The sequence below is a fragment of the Amphibalanus amphitrite genome, unplaced genomic scaffold (assembly GCF_019059575.1).
Source record: "Amphibalanus amphitrite isolate SeventyFive unplaced genomic scaffold, NRLGWU_Aamphi_draft 000117F_arrow, whole genome shotgun sequence".
In the NCBI taxonomy this organism is placed as follows: Eukaryota; Metazoa; Arthropoda; class Thecostraca; order Balanomorpha; family Balanidae; genus Amphibalanus; species Amphibalanus amphitrite.
In genome coordinates this window covers 582,002-597,197 of record NW_024881612.1, presented here as the reverse complement: position 1 = coordinate 597,197, position 15,196 = coordinate 582,002, and the positions used below count along the sequence as shown (strand labels likewise).

General features: G+C 50.4%; 1 protein-coding gene across 1 annotated transcript in view; it reads right to left on the bottom strand.

Annotated features, from left to right (window-relative positions):
- Positions 1–298: 298 nt before the first annotated feature.
- The window catches only part of LOC122381291 (nephrin-like), a 94,900-nt gene continuing 80,002 nt past the window's right edge, over positions 299–15,196 (bottom strand). The window contains exons 13-18 of the mRNA XM_043365293.1: positions 13,984–14,101; positions 11,774–11,998; positions 10,016–10,236; positions 5,553–5,633; positions 2,403–2,612; positions 299–1,365 (exon numbers count right to left, since the gene is read on the bottom strand). Of these exons, the coding sequence (XP_043221228.1) occupies positions 1,288–1,365; positions 2,403–2,612; positions 5,553–5,633; positions 10,016–10,236; positions 11,774–11,998; positions 13,984–14,101 (933 nt within the window). The 3' untranslated portion in view covers positions 299–1,287. The remainder of the gene's footprint in view (positions 1,366–2,402; positions 2,613–5,552; positions 5,634–10,015; positions 10,237–11,773; positions 11,999–13,983; positions 14,102–15,196) is intronic.

Below are 15,196 nucleotides of genomic sequence, written 5' to 3'. Positions count from 1 at the left end.
GCGGCGATCGAGCACGGTCCCAATGGCGCCCCCCGGAGAGTGGGCAGGCCCGGGTGAGGGAGGGATACGGGCAGACGGGCCACCGACAGCAAAGCACACCGGTACCAGAGAACCGCGGAGGGTGGAAGGTGTGTCCAAAATCCAGGCAGTCACTCACTCAAGTGAAACAAGTAAAAGCCGTAACTTGTGCGTGAACAACATGAGCTACGAAAGTAAGGTCGTTTTGGCAGCACGATGATATCTCCCAAGCGCTGTAAAAAAAAAAATGAAAACGGGTGTCTCTTTGGTAAACACTAACTTTTTCGATGCGGTAACTCAGTAACGGTACTATCGCATTTACCCACCCACACACGCTGTTGGGTTTGATGGACGGAATAGGCATATTGCTCTCTCTCACACACACACTCGCTCAGCACTCGGCCAAGAGCCCAAGAGTTGCACACACGTGGCCACAATTGTTTGCTAACTGAGACCGCCGCAGCCACCAAACAGTCTCACAGTTGAGCAGTTTGCTGCTCACGTTTACCAAACCACTCAAACCGATCGTCGGCGTGGTCCCCAGCGCACTATTTGTTCAACCGCTCTCCGACAGTCGAATCAGGGGCGCCGGGGACGCCGCCTCCTTTGGGTCCCGCCGAGCACTAGCGTTCCGCCGCTCACATCGAACAGCGGCATCTCGCCCGGCCCGGCCCGGTCGGCGGCCGGTCATGATGGGCGCGTCGGCAGCCGCAGGTCGGCGTCTGTTTGATTGGTTCACGTCTGGGTTGCTCGCGCTATCGTCTGCGATTGGCTGAACACGGTCGTTTGTGGACAAGATGGCAGCGGGGTCCGACGGAGCGACGAGCCGCGGGTCTCGCCCGTAGGTCGTCTGGTGAGCAGCGACGGTAGGGTTCGACGGCTGCCGAGGCCGACGCAGGTCGGGTCCACTCTACCATGGCCACAGCTGGGTCCAGCAGAGGTCAGCGAGAGTCAGGATATACAACTTCACCGACATTCCATCACAGTTGACTAGTCTGGCTAGTCAGGACAGTCATACTATTCAGAATAGACCCTGCACTGCTTCACTGTGCCACAGACATTGCACTGTTACTGTAACCACAGACATTGTATTGTTACACGACGGCAGGTCAGCATTTCACTGGTGTCGCTGCGCGGGTCACTGGGACGAGCTGGCCCCGTGCTGCCCACGAGCTGTCCCGCGCAGCTCGCCCCGTGTCTCTGTCGGCGCCGTGTAGACCGTCTCGTGGCCAGATCACGTGGCGGGCACCACTGTCACGTGGCGGGTCATCACGTGGCGGGCACCACGGTCTCTGCACTGGTGGACGAGGAGCCTGACGGCCGACCGTCGCCCGACCTCGGAGAGCCCTGCGGCAGCGCACAGACAACAGTGCACAGACGCGTCAGGTTCCGATCAAATGGGAATGTTCCCTCAAATGGCCGCTCTGAAGTTCTGGTTCTAACAGACAACAAATGTGTGGAAGTGATTATATGAATTACAGATAACAGTAGTACTGTGTATAAATGCATGTATTCAAAGCAACAACTTCATGTCATCCATCATCGTAAATAAATTTATATATTTTGTATAGTATGTATTCAACCTGTTACCGGTTAGGAACAAACCATTTAATGGTTACAGCTTAGCGACTATGTATATCTATTTCATTTTCATTTTAAGTTGCCGGAAGGTGAGCTGTAAAGGTAAAGGATATCCGGCACGCTTCAAATGGACCACCTCCAGTAGGTTGAGTCATCTCCATTAATACCTTCCCGGTGAGCTGAACATCAAAGACATGCATGCAGATCATCCACAGGTCAGCGCCTCGATTGACTGGCGCCGAAGCGAAGAAAAGTGGCTTAACCTCTCAAGTTATTGGTGCATCTTATTATAAGTATTTCAAATTTATGGCAAAGGGCACTAGTGTGGTTCAAGTAATAAATGCTACAGGTATATGCCCAATGCCACGCAACGAAACAGGATGTCTAGCAGTGCATACAATCATCAAATTTTGTTGTCTGGCTTATTCATGTATTACGCTGCTCAACACGCATCAATCAGGCTTTAGCATGCTGTCGAGGAAACTATATATATACGACGCTAATGCATGTACTTACCGAGTGCGCGATACACGTCGGAACATTCATTCCAACATAAGCAAGCAAGGACGCATGCACACGCGCACGCACCGGTATACATACATACGCACCGCACTGAGGCTCCATCGCACACGCACAAACACATGCGTGCGACCATAACCATACAAACCATGCGACCATACTTACGGACAAGCACACACATACACATCCATCACAAACGCACACGCAATATCGTGCCGCCTGATCTACTCACTATCTAGCCAACAAGGTAGATGGGTATGGAGGGCCGGGCCGGGGTGCTATACCGAGCTCTCGTGGCCAGGCGGCGAGGCGTCGGCCCACTGTCTGCCACCCTGCGCCCAGCCGGCCGGCGGTGGCACCGGAGGCACCGGTGGCAGGTGATTGTGGTGGTGCTGGTGCTCCAGCTGGGCGTAGGTGACTGGTGATGGTCCGCCGGTCCGTGATGACCTGCCCCGCGGCAGGGACAGCTGTGCGTACTGGACCGCCTCATCCGACTGAAACCGGGACGCACAGGGTCAGACACAGGGTTTACGCATGTCGCACAGAGTAGCAGGGGTCACACACATTGTGCATTCAGGCTGTGACGGCGGAACACCTTCAATTAACCCGCGCCCAGCTGGGGGTCCTGGATTTCCACGCCCTGCTGGGGGGGGGGGGTGTTTGAACACCCCCCTTGTAACTCGGCTCCTGGGCCACGTAGCGATACGCGGAAGGCGGTGTTTGAAAGAGCGTCAAAAATAATGACGAAATCACCTCGGTCAATTTTTTGGTCAGGTCAAAGGTCAGGTCACCAGAGGTCATTGAAGGCAAAATTTCGCCGATTTCCAGGTCGAATGTCGAAAATTTCCAAGAAGCCAACGTATAACTCGGGAACCAATAGAGCTACAGCGCCGCGGAAAAGCGCATTCGATAGCCCTATTAACGCCCTTTCTGAGTAATTCACTCAGATTTGACCTACCGTCAACGGTTTTGCCTGCAGGGGGCAAAAACTGCAAAAATAGCCGATTTTTTCGCAAACAGTTTTTCTGCAATTACTTTTGACCCAAGCCTTGTACGAGCTTACTTTTACCAGCATCGTGTTCCTCTCGCCAAGACGCATCGAATGAACTATAACTTGACCTTGAAAGGTCAACTTGAAAATTTGACCTCAGGTCAAGGTCATGACCTGACCGGAAAGGGTCATGTTGCATATCAGTCGATCGGTATCGTCTAGCTGAACACATCTTAGGCGTTTTCATCGCTTTAGCATGCCTCTATCAAAAGTTATTTGCGAAAAACTGTTAGATACCATTCGTGACCTAAGATGACCTCAGGGCATAAACAAGGGTCACGGACACCATTTTCATGTTCAGTGTGTCTAAACCACTTGTAATTCGGTGTTTGGGAGTGTTTATAATGTCTTTCGTCCAAAAGAGGCGCATTTCAATTTTCTCCCATTGACTTATAATGGGGAGGTCGCAAAATTGACCTGACCTTAGGTCCTCGATATCAAAATTCTGAGATATACATTTTGTACATGCTATTGCTCTTAGCAATCGCTGAAAGTTTCAAAGCGATCGGTCACTCGGTGTAGCTATGACAGACATTGAAACTTTTTATGAGGTGAGGTCACTTCAAGTGACCTGGTGACCTGACCTTGAATGACCTTGGTCTGAAATTTTCACAACATGTGTAGAATTGATGTATGATAAGGTGTACCAAAAACGGCGGCGCTCCGCGCCGCCGTTTTTGAGATATTCGCGAAAAACCACAAGGGGGGTGTTCAAACATCCCCCCAGCAGGGCGCGGGTTAAGGGGGGCACTGCCGACTTTTGGTTCCATTCTTTCCATGCAACGCTCATAGGGCTAATGGTATGGTAAAATGCCAAAATCAAAGGGGGGGGGGCATGGTGCCCCGGTGCCACCCCCGTTCCGCCGCCTATGCATTCAGGGTCAAACGTGCCACGCGGTTATACCTTCAAATACATACCGACATCTCACGGGAACACAGATCACTCAGAGTCCCTATACTAAGTCAACCGCAATTGCACAGCTCAGGATATCTCGGTTCCCCATGGGACAGTTTGCGCCCTGCCGCCGGGTCAAGTCTGAACATCTCAAACGGCGTGCCACTCTTCCCTCCCTTTCTTTAGCCCCCAACTCCACCTCCGGGTCAATGCGAGTCACCGCTGATAGCCAGAGGCAATCAGACTGATCGCGGAAGTTGCGGGTGAAAATTGAGACGCTATGATCGGCGAGGGGTAATGGACCACCCAGCCCGCCCTGTGCCCTGAGCTGCCGACGAGCCGTCAGCCAACCTCAGCCCGACCCGGAACATAGCGAGCTGGGTAGTTAATTTCCAGACGACAAACAAGAGAATGTAAATCGCCAGACGTTTCAGCAAACATGCTGCAGCTCGCCAGGTCATTAAAACTGAACAATAATGAAAAGAACGGCAAGTAAGGAAAACAATGCAATGATCCTTTATGCAAATGTCGTGCGATTCACAAAGAAACAAATATGTGAAAAATGAGGAACTTAGCTGTCTGACAATAATCCGTGACTGGCATCCGATGACATCCGATCCGACTAACACAACTACAATTTCTGTACAAGGTCGGGTGAACCCAGATTGAATTCGGCATCATGCAGCCCCCGAGACAGTGGTTATCTGTAAGATTCCATACTGTCGCTGAGACCCGGGACTGTCGGTGAGACTCCAGACTGTCACTGAGACCCGGGACTGTCGCTGAGACCCGGGACTGTCAGTGAGGCCCCGCGGACTGGCGGTGAGCTCGATGGTTGGTGAGACTCCGGACTGTCGGTGAGACTAGACTGTCAGTGAGTTGGATGGTTGGTGAGACCAGGGACTATCGGTGAGGTCTATGGTTTGTGAGACCCAGGACAATCGGTGAGGTTTGTGAGATCCGGGACTGTCGGTGTTGTGGTTGCTGCAGATCGGTACAAGTCATGTGCAATGTGTATCTCAAGCATAAATAGGAAAACTCCGGTCAAAACCTATATCTTAGAGGGAGATGGTTCCGATGATGGAGATTCTCGGCATCGCGGACAGCACAAAGGAATCCGCATGGTGGGGCATCGGGGAAAAACAGGCACACAACCGCCTTCACTCTGATAGTGCAGCGTTGGTCCAAAGAATCGTTAAAAATAAGCGCACTTTGAAATCATATCTGGTCAATACAAGGCACCGTAATGAAAACTGCGCAAAAGATTGCAACAAAGGAGTGTTTGTGGTGTGCAAAATTATTTTATCAAAATAATGCAATATCACATGTGCAATAGCGTGAACCGTGACCAAGCAATACTGATTTGGTGCCCAGTGACGCAATCAATAGGGTTAGTTCGGTGAAGTGCTCTCAATTTTACAGTGCGGTAGCAGATGCGTGCAGACGCGCGGCTGGTGAAAAACACACAGACGGACGAGCCTGTCTTACGGGGACGGGCGGGTACGGGGTACCGCCGAGCAGCGGCCTTCGTGTGGCCACGGCCGGCCACAGGTCCGCGTCATCATCACTCTGTAACACAGACGGCGCCACACCGGGGCTACAGAACGCTCCGCAACCCAGCACAGGAAGCGCTGCAGTGCAGACACCCTCCATTACCACAATTAGCACGGGACGCTGTGCGAAGGAGCAGTGCTCCCGCGCGCTTTGTTAAATACGCGGCCAATGCCGAGGCTACAAAACGTTTCCACGTAGACCTCTTAGAACGCCCACCCATCTTGTCGCAGCCGCCCCACGATATGTAGGGGAGAGTGGGGCAAAGCGGCCACCCTAACGCTTCTCACGATGCCAACGCTTGATTTTTAAACTTGGAAAGATTCTTTCTATACCAATGTGATCCCTATTAAGTTGCCTTTTATTTCAACTGCGTTTTATTTCCAAAGGTGTTCACATATGAAAGATATTGACAAAACTTTAAACCTATGCATATTGGCCACTTTGCCCCATACCCTGGGGCAAAGCGGCCACCGGCTTCTTCTCAAGTCCCGATATGAGAAACAAAATAGTTGCCTCGTGTACGATTAGGGTATTTGATGATGACAAAGTTAAGCGAGGATGGATGTTTACTTTATCATCTTCCACCTGTAGATAAACAAAGAAAGGATTTTCATGAAAATAAACATTTAATTGCATTATTTAGTAACTCATGCAAATGAAAAGTGGCCAAGATGAATGCATGACGAAACACTTGAATATAAATAATGTTTTTTATCCAGATGGAAGCAACTTATAGCCAATTGGGGGGTGGCCACTTTGCCCCGGCCACTTTGCCCCGCGCATACCGTCAGAGACAAAAATATTCCAGCTTAGCTATTAGTGGGGTAAAAAACATTAAAATTGGTAGAATACATGTACGATAACCATGCAATGCATGCACAAGAACGCTTATAAAAATTCCAAACGGTTATGGAATAACATAACATTTAAAAATTGTAAACATAGTTGGTAACCTGGCAAGAAATGCTTTTCCGTGTTTCACAGAACAATGGTGATGGGCCTGAAACCCCGGTCTGGCTCATTCGAACGACCGTGAAAAGAAGTATAATTGGAAACCATAAATTGGAACTGACGCCAGCTATGAAGGGCTAAAACGATGGGTGGCCGCTTTGCCCCGGGTGGCCGCTTTGCCCCACTCTCCCCTACAGATCTCGCGGGTTTTAGCGGTAGGTTTTGCACCTATAAAATTTAGTGTACTTCAGGCTATATCTTCGTTGCCTTAAGCTTTTACGTGTTGAAGATGCGATCGACTTGTTGGTCCACAAGCCGGCCATGATCGTGCAAAATGGCTTCATCGTAGATCGATTAGTTTCTGAGATATAACCGGAAATGTAAAAGTGCAAAACCTACCGCTTAATCTCGCGAGAGCCGTACATAATGCGAGACATTACGTGCAACCAACTAGAAGACAGCGCCATTAAAATTAAATGACAACACAAACAATGAACATATTGCTGTCGTTTGACACATAACACATTGTAACGAAATTAATATGGAAATGCATGCATTCTAAATCTCCATCGCCAGTATGTCTTTCATACAAGTTACGGGGAGATTTTCAAAGCATTTGTCACGAATTCCCATAATCTTCTCTTCCTCAAACATGACTAGGTTTCTGCTTTTGAATATTCCTATTAGAGCGTAAATCTGGCACTGATACGTGACTGCGCATAGTTTGAATGAAATGATAAAGCATATCTCATTTCGCCCACCACTAAAGCGCATTTTACCTCGTCACAGAAACTGGGAAGGTGATTAGCCTCACTCGGAGAGCAGCTCAACAGAGAAAAACAGCGGCGCAGGGACAAAGGAAGCTCCGAAATCCTGTCGCGAACACGTCCAGCTAACAGCGCCTTTACGCCCGTCTCCGAGCGCCGCTGCGCAGCTGGGGAAGGACATTGCGCTCCTGGAAGGACAGATGAGCTTCTGGAAGGATAGACGCGATCCGAGAAGAGGATGGGCGAGCGATCCGCGCTTCGTTACGGAAAAGGAACGAGTCGAATCGTTCTCCGGGTCCTAGGCGGAAGGGATGGAGTCAGACTGAGTAAGACGCGATGCCCGGAGTCGCGCTGGTTGAAGTCACGCAGAGCCCTGCCAGAGTAGGTATGTATAGCTGCGCGAGTTGTTGTCATGCTGTGCCTCGCCAGGGGTCTGTGGTCGCACCGAGCCTCTCCCGGCGGGACCCGGTCGGGGGCGGCGCCAGAGCGGAAGCGAGGAGGCGGCCGGCTCGTTACTGTAGCATCACGTTACGTCTGTGACAAACACGCCCACAGGCACTGGGAGGGGGGGGGGGCGGATCGATACCCGGTCCTCGGGGGGGGGGGGGGGGTCAATGGGAGACCTTGCAAAGGTCACCGCATGTCTGGAAAGACGGGCTGACGACTGACGATGTCAACGGATGAAGAGAGAGAGAGAGAGAGAGAGAGAGAGAGAGAGAGAGAGAGAGAGAGAGAGAGAGAGAGAGAAAGAGAGAGGAAGAGAGAGAGAGAGAGAGAGAAAGGGAGAGGGAGAGAGAGAGAGAGAGAGAGAGAGAGAGAGAGAGAGAGAGAGAGAGAGAGAGAGAGAGAGAGAGAGAGAGAGAGAGAGAGAGAGAGAGAGAGAGAGAGAGAGAGAGACAGACAGACAGAGAGAGACAGAGACAGAGACAGAGACAGAGACAGAGGGAGAGAGAGAGAGAGAGAGAGAGAGAGAGAGAGAGAGAGAGAGAGAGAGAGAGAGAGAGAGAGAGAGAGAGAGAGCGCAGGCGCATTCACCCATATTATTGATTGATGCACGCTAGGACTGACAGCGCATCCGTGCCCGGCCGTAGCAAAAGTGCGTCACCAAACAACCTTCCGTATCGCAAGTGCCAAAGGCTTCATCATTCTCGCACCACTTGCCTTTCGGGAGATTTAAGCAAGTGGTCGCAGTGCAACACCACGGCGCAATATGGGACGGCTGAAATTGCCCGAGATCCGCCTTATAAATCAGAGTCCGGTGGAGTTGCTGGGCGTCTGTCGGGGCCGACAGGCGAGCTGGTGCTGTCTGTGTGACTGCTGTCTGGGTTGCTGCTGCCTGTTTCGGTAGTCGAGTTCCAAAGGATGTCAGTCGCCACCGCCAGCGGCAGAATGCGACGTCAGTGTCACCATGAAGCTATGAGGTACGTCGTAGTCCCTAATCCAACAGTAGCTGAGCTTTCAGGCACATCACAGACAGACCCTAACCCTCCAGTCGAGCTCTGACGGAGATCACAGACCCAAACCGCAGACAAATTACGACTGACTCCACAGACAGTACCAGCCGAATTATGACTAACATCAGAGACATTACTATCCGAGATCCGAGGGACTGCTACCCAACATCCACCGGAGGGCTAGCCGAACCAACATTAAACCGCCGTGCGTGATCAACAGCCCCGGCCCTCGCGGCCAGTTATCGGGCACAATATCCGCTCATTATTCAGCAATCAGCATTACCGATGCACACCAAATAGCGCCTGTGCTACCAATGTGCCACCTGCTAAATGCCAGTGCTGCTGTGCCCCAATGCTGCTGAAACTATCATGATGCGTTTGGTGTTCCCCAAGGGCAACAGGCAAAAATGTAAATCTTTTGATTTTCCAGCATCATACTGCAACAGCCCATCTCAATCATTGGTAGATGGTTGCAACTAGACACTAGTCTCATGATAGATAATTAATTGCTCGTGAACAGTCATGGCATGTTTTTGGTGCCGATAAACTTCTATCTAAGCAAGTGGTGCTGAGGAGAGTGGCTGTTGGGTGCAAGGCTTGTAAATACTGCGAAAGGTGATTATATTTATGCTGGAGGGCCGCTGCCTTTTATGGGAGGAGGGCATGGGTTACACACTTTCGGTATAATGAGATCATTTCAGTTCTGCAAACGAAAGGTGCCTGCTCAGTGCTCATGAGGAACTACTCATGTCGTATGATGGTGACCATCAGCCTGGATCAGCGGTTTGAGGTCCGGGGGAGAACCAATTATGCGTCCTGAGGACAGCTCAGATGGATCAGAGGAGAGTTGCTGTTACTCACACTGTACGGGTTAGTGGTGCCAATTTCATGAAATTTCAATTCCAATTCCGATCCAATTCCAAGAAATTGCCAAGTAAATTTCCAATTTTGTCCAAAGCGGGGGCTATCCCAATTTTTAACGATTTTTGCATTTTTTGCGTAAATTTTAAAAGTGTTTAAAAGCGTTTTAAAGGCCTCCGTTTTAAAATTTTAAATTTTAAAGGCCTTGTGTTCCGATTAATTTCCAAAAAATGTTAAGAATTCCGTCCAAATTCCAAATTGGAATTGGACAAAAATTGGAATTCCAAGAAAAGAAATTCCGATCGGCACCAATAGTATGGGTGCTGTACTTACGCCGTACGGATGCTGTAAGAGGTGTACTTACGCCGTACGGATGCTGCGGACAGTGTGAGGAGCGCGGCAGTGTGGAGCTGCTCACGCTGCCCACGTAGGCCGCCGCCGGGATGTAGCTGATGTCTCCGGGCCGCCCTGGGTCCGGCCCGGAGCCGGAGCGGCCGCGGTGCGACGGCGCGCGCCCGGAACCGCACCTCTCCGGGCCGCCCTCCGCACTGCACGTGGCCTCGATCATCGGGAAGCCGTGCTCGCCTGCCGAAAAACGGCATCAGTGGTCTAATTCCGTCCGGGACAGGACAAACGAAATCGACACACAATTCTGAATGACGCATTAGCTTAAATATGCATGTATTTTTGGACGTAATGACTCCCTGATGACCAACGCAAGCATAGAGCCACGGTTGATGATGATGACATGAACATAGAACAGAGAATGATGACCTGCAACGCCTATACCAGGTCGGTTCAGGCTAGCGACCTAGGCAAGAATCATTGGCGGCTATCGGCGGATGAAGGATAAGTGTGCATCCCGAAAGCCACGTGCCGCGTGTCATCACCACGAGGGATGTGAGCGCAACGTTCGGAACGTTTCAACCAACTGGCTGCCCTGGCTGTCCGATTTGCGGTTACCTCATATGAGGCACCACACCCAAAGTATGAAACTGGCGCCTGCATTCACGATCGTTTTACATTTGAATCATCTCGCTGATTCACGTGTACGCGTGGTGCCGTGCAGATTCACGCGGATTTGACGAACGCACTGAACATTGACACACACCCTTCAGTAGCAGGACGTCGCCAAGAATGCAGCTAATTTGCCGGCTAATATCATTTATGTTCGTGTTTTCAGCCGCCCACGCAGCGAAGGGCCCATTAGGAGCAGATTACAATCGCTACCAGTAATGGCAGGCCCTTTCAGACAGAATGGAAAAGTTATTTAATTGGTCCAACCCTGCCGCCAACTAATTGGTTGTTATTTTGGGAGAGCCAGCCCAAATCCGCCTGATTAATAATTTCGACAAAATGACGACAGGATAAATATACCGGTCTTCTTTATAAGGACACGGATTGTCATATTAGCGGTATACACGCGAATTTCTGCAGTTTCACGAACACGACGCAGTGCACACACATACCGATATCATGCAACAAAATGACATCGTTTTACCTGTAGGCCTAATAACATGTATTATTGATAACATGAGCAACCTAGCTCATGTTAACTACATTTGAATGCATTATGTGCACGCAACGAATTACGACAGTGTCGATTACGAACGACGTGCAACTAGCGAGATATTGTCAATTTACGAGCAAGATGTAAAAACCAGCTACCACGCCGTCCCGGTGGGAGTGTTGCACATACAAAAGGACGGGGTGCCTGCCGTCATGAGATCTCAACATGTGTCTGTATGTAAGCTCTCACATTGTGTCTGCTTATGAGGTATCCGTCAAACCGTGTATCTACACGAGTTCTTACTGTGTGTCTGTATAACGTCTACACGAGGTCTCACCGTGTGACTGTATGAGGTCTGTATGAGTTCTCTCAGTGTGTCTGTATGAGGTCTGTATGAGTTCTCTTAGTGTGACTGTATGAGGTGAGAGGTCTGTATGAGTTCTCTCAGTGTGTCTGTATATGAGATATCCGTCTCACCGTGCGTCTGTATGAGTTCTTACTTCTTACTGTGTGTCTGTATGAGGTCGGAGTTCTTACTGTCCCCCTCCCTCTGTATATGAGCTCTCACCGTGTGTCTCTATGGTCTCACCGTGTATCTGTGTGAGCTCTCACCGTGTGTCTGTATGAGGTCGGGGTTCTTGCTGTCCCCCTCCGCCTGGTGACCAATCTCCTTCATCTGCAGTCCTGTGAGCGGTGGCGTGCCGCGACGACGCGACGTCGGCCGTCCGCGCATGCGCAGAAGGACCACCACGATGATGATGATTATCAGCAGGCCTCCGACAGCCACGATCAGCACCATCAGCACCGGCGTCACCGTCAGCATGCCGTCAAACGACTCTGCAAATAGCGACATTACATTTTGGAGTAAATCACACCGATCACGGCACAAGTGGGGCTCTAGATTTCTCTGCAAAAAAAGATCGGGAAATGTTTTCACTTGAAAATTATATTTATTTAGTTCAGGGGTCAAGGTTTGGTGTAATTTGGCGTTAGAACACCAGTGTTCTGTCTATTCTGCAGCTTCATTTGCCCATGGTACGACATCTTCACATGAGTGAAATCCCAACCCTGTTTCGCTCCACGAGGCTTCTCTAGCAGGTTTGAATATCTACCTGGAGACAGCGAAATCTTCCGAACGGGCTGGAACAGGCCATCTGGAGAGATAAGGTGAATATTTAATGGCCGCCGCTAACTGCATACGGCTGCCGACTGGAGATTCTGCTAATTGGACTCGGCTGGACGCGAGGTCGGTCGCGGTTGGGCTGTTCTGACCCAGCTCACTTGGGTCGCATTAGCTCCGGCGCGGGGGTCGGACCGCCCCAGGGGAGGTGACCCGGAATCTTAGCTCGAAGGAAGGAGCCTGTGTTGAAATGGACCGAGCAGGGCTGGTCTCTGGTACATACCTATCACGAACGTCGAACAGTCAAACTATAAAGACTTTTTACTTCCCTTCCGCGGGATATCGTCAGCAATCGTTAATAACAATTGCCTGCATAATGCTGTTCCTACACGATAGCATTGATTCCTGCTAACTTGTTCATTTATCAACAACATAAATTCCTGGAGAAAGCCCAACTTGATTAGGTACATCTAAGTCACAAAGATTCGGTCTTCGATCGACGGATTATTTCGAAGGAAGGCACTTATTGATTCAGACTTCAGAGGTGCTAATTACCCAATCATATGAAACGAGGAAATATAATTTAAATAGCCTACCCTGACCCTTACGCTTGGCAGATGACCCAATTATGAATTATCCTATGATTCGTTATTAGTGTACAAAGTCACAAAGCTGCAAAGCTTTATCATTGTCCGTCCGTCCCCTTATTGCAATCTGACCAGACAGCGGAGTCCGTCCCCTCGCAGACTGCAGTCCGCCCCGGAGAGCTCAGACTCAGCACTGGGTCACCACGCCCCCCCCCCTCCCTCCAGGTCCGCCCAGAAGCCACACCACACTGGCGAAGTCGTATAAATGCCGGCTATCCTACCCACCACTGCCGAATATAAAAAATGAGGCCAAACACAACATATGGCTCCATTACGTCTTTGGCAATGACCCGCATGTGTTGTTAATGTGTGTGATATCTAGCAAAGACATGGAAGATGACATCGATTATTCTGATAAGAGACGATATGCCAAAATATCGCAAATGTGGAATAGCAAGGGTTGTTTGACTGGAATATCTGGCTAATATTGCTAAAACCTGACTGTTTTTACCTGACTGTTTTTTTCCGCCAGCTAGAATGAGACCGATATGCCTTTTGCATTACGTACATTAGTCATTAAGTATTAACTCAGCATGAGTTGAAGCTTACCACTCCAGGAGATCTTAAAACGCATCTTATGAATTTCCGGGAACTGTTGTGACTCATCATGCATCAAAGGATCTGGAGGCTCAAAGAACCCCTACCGAATCCCCAGCATCTGACGGCGATTCCGTGAATTTGCCACACTTTATGAGCTCGCTCGTCAATTGAAATTCCACATGAAACCACTGCATAGTGGCTCCACGAATTCGCATTTTCACATACTCACTAAAACGCATGTACTCGTATGCTTAGATTTTGGCTCAAAAATCACTTTTGATCGCATTCATCTCAAGCTGGCAATATGAAGACCTGCAGGTCAGGACACCTTCCCATAAAATGTGCCACAAACGGAGTGAGCCCCCACTTTTGGGCGACGAACTCCCGAGTGCGGCAGAACGGACTGAGCTCTCGCCATTGAGCGATCCGTTGATTACTTTTTCTACCTTTGAGCGATCCGTTGATGATTTTGTTCTCACCTTTGAGTGATCTAGCGATGATCTTTTCGCCCTCACCTTTGAGCGATCCGTCGATGATCTTTTCGGTCCTCCTCTCTGCGGCGTCCCGCAGAGTCTCGGTCTCCATCACCAGGGGCTTACTCCGGCCCTTGGCGTTCCTCGCGTATATCAATATCTGTAAACGGACCAAATCACATGTTAACGGCGTTGACCTGATAAATACAGCTCCTTAACGTCGTCATATCCTAATCCACCCCATCTTCGTCATACTAACCAGAGCAAAAAGGAGAGCAATACGTTGATCCTAAACAGTGAAGCAGATTTATGACTTCGCCATTTTAGACAGGTAAATGGACAAGATGGTTGTCCGTTGCGCTAAAACGTTCGTAAATGTCAAGACCAGTATGCTAATGCAGCATAAAGGCTTCTGACCTTTGGGGAGTGTCTGGTTAGTAAATGTAACATCAGACTCTGGCTTTCCCAGCGGACCTAGCGGCCTGTGGCGCAGACGGCGGCGGTCGGCTACCCGGACCCGTGGAAAGGAGCGGGTACAGCAGCCCGGCGGGCCGGGTCCCGAGGTCAGCACGGCCCCAACACCCGAGTACCGGCCCGTAACAGCGAATCCCCATCCATACAGGCGAGTCCTGATCCATTCCTGCAGCGAGTCCGACCCATATCAGTGAATCCTAACCCAAACAGGCGAGTCTGAAACCATTCGCCAGTGAGTCTCAGAGTCTCAGATTCACAGAAGCTAGCCCCAGACACCCAACACATACCAGCGAGTCGAAACACACATCGGCGAGTCCGAACCTATCAATACCATCAAGTCCCGGCTTATACCAGCGAGTCCTGCCCATAATCCCAACACCTATCGTTGAGTCCCGGCCCATAACGACCCATGCCAGCTAGTCCCAGGCCCGTCCCTGGCGGCACGTCCCTCACACGATCCGATGGCCCACAATTGATTGTTCCGCTCCCGAAATAGACTATCGTGGCGTCCGCTCGCTCATGCCATCGGTCACAGCTCATTGACGTCACCGCGAGGGTCGGTCATGGCCACTGCCTGTTACTCTGCACCTATGTATATGTAGAGGGGCATGGACGCTGAGCGGTCACTGCCTGTCTTCTCTCTGTCTCTACACGCAGGAAGATGTGGCTGATGCCTGTTACTCTACCTAAAATGGGTCATGGATGGTCACTCCTGCAGGCTGCCTCTCTGAACAGGAAGGCGTAGTTAGCCACTGCACGGACTACAAGTTGTTCTGTACGG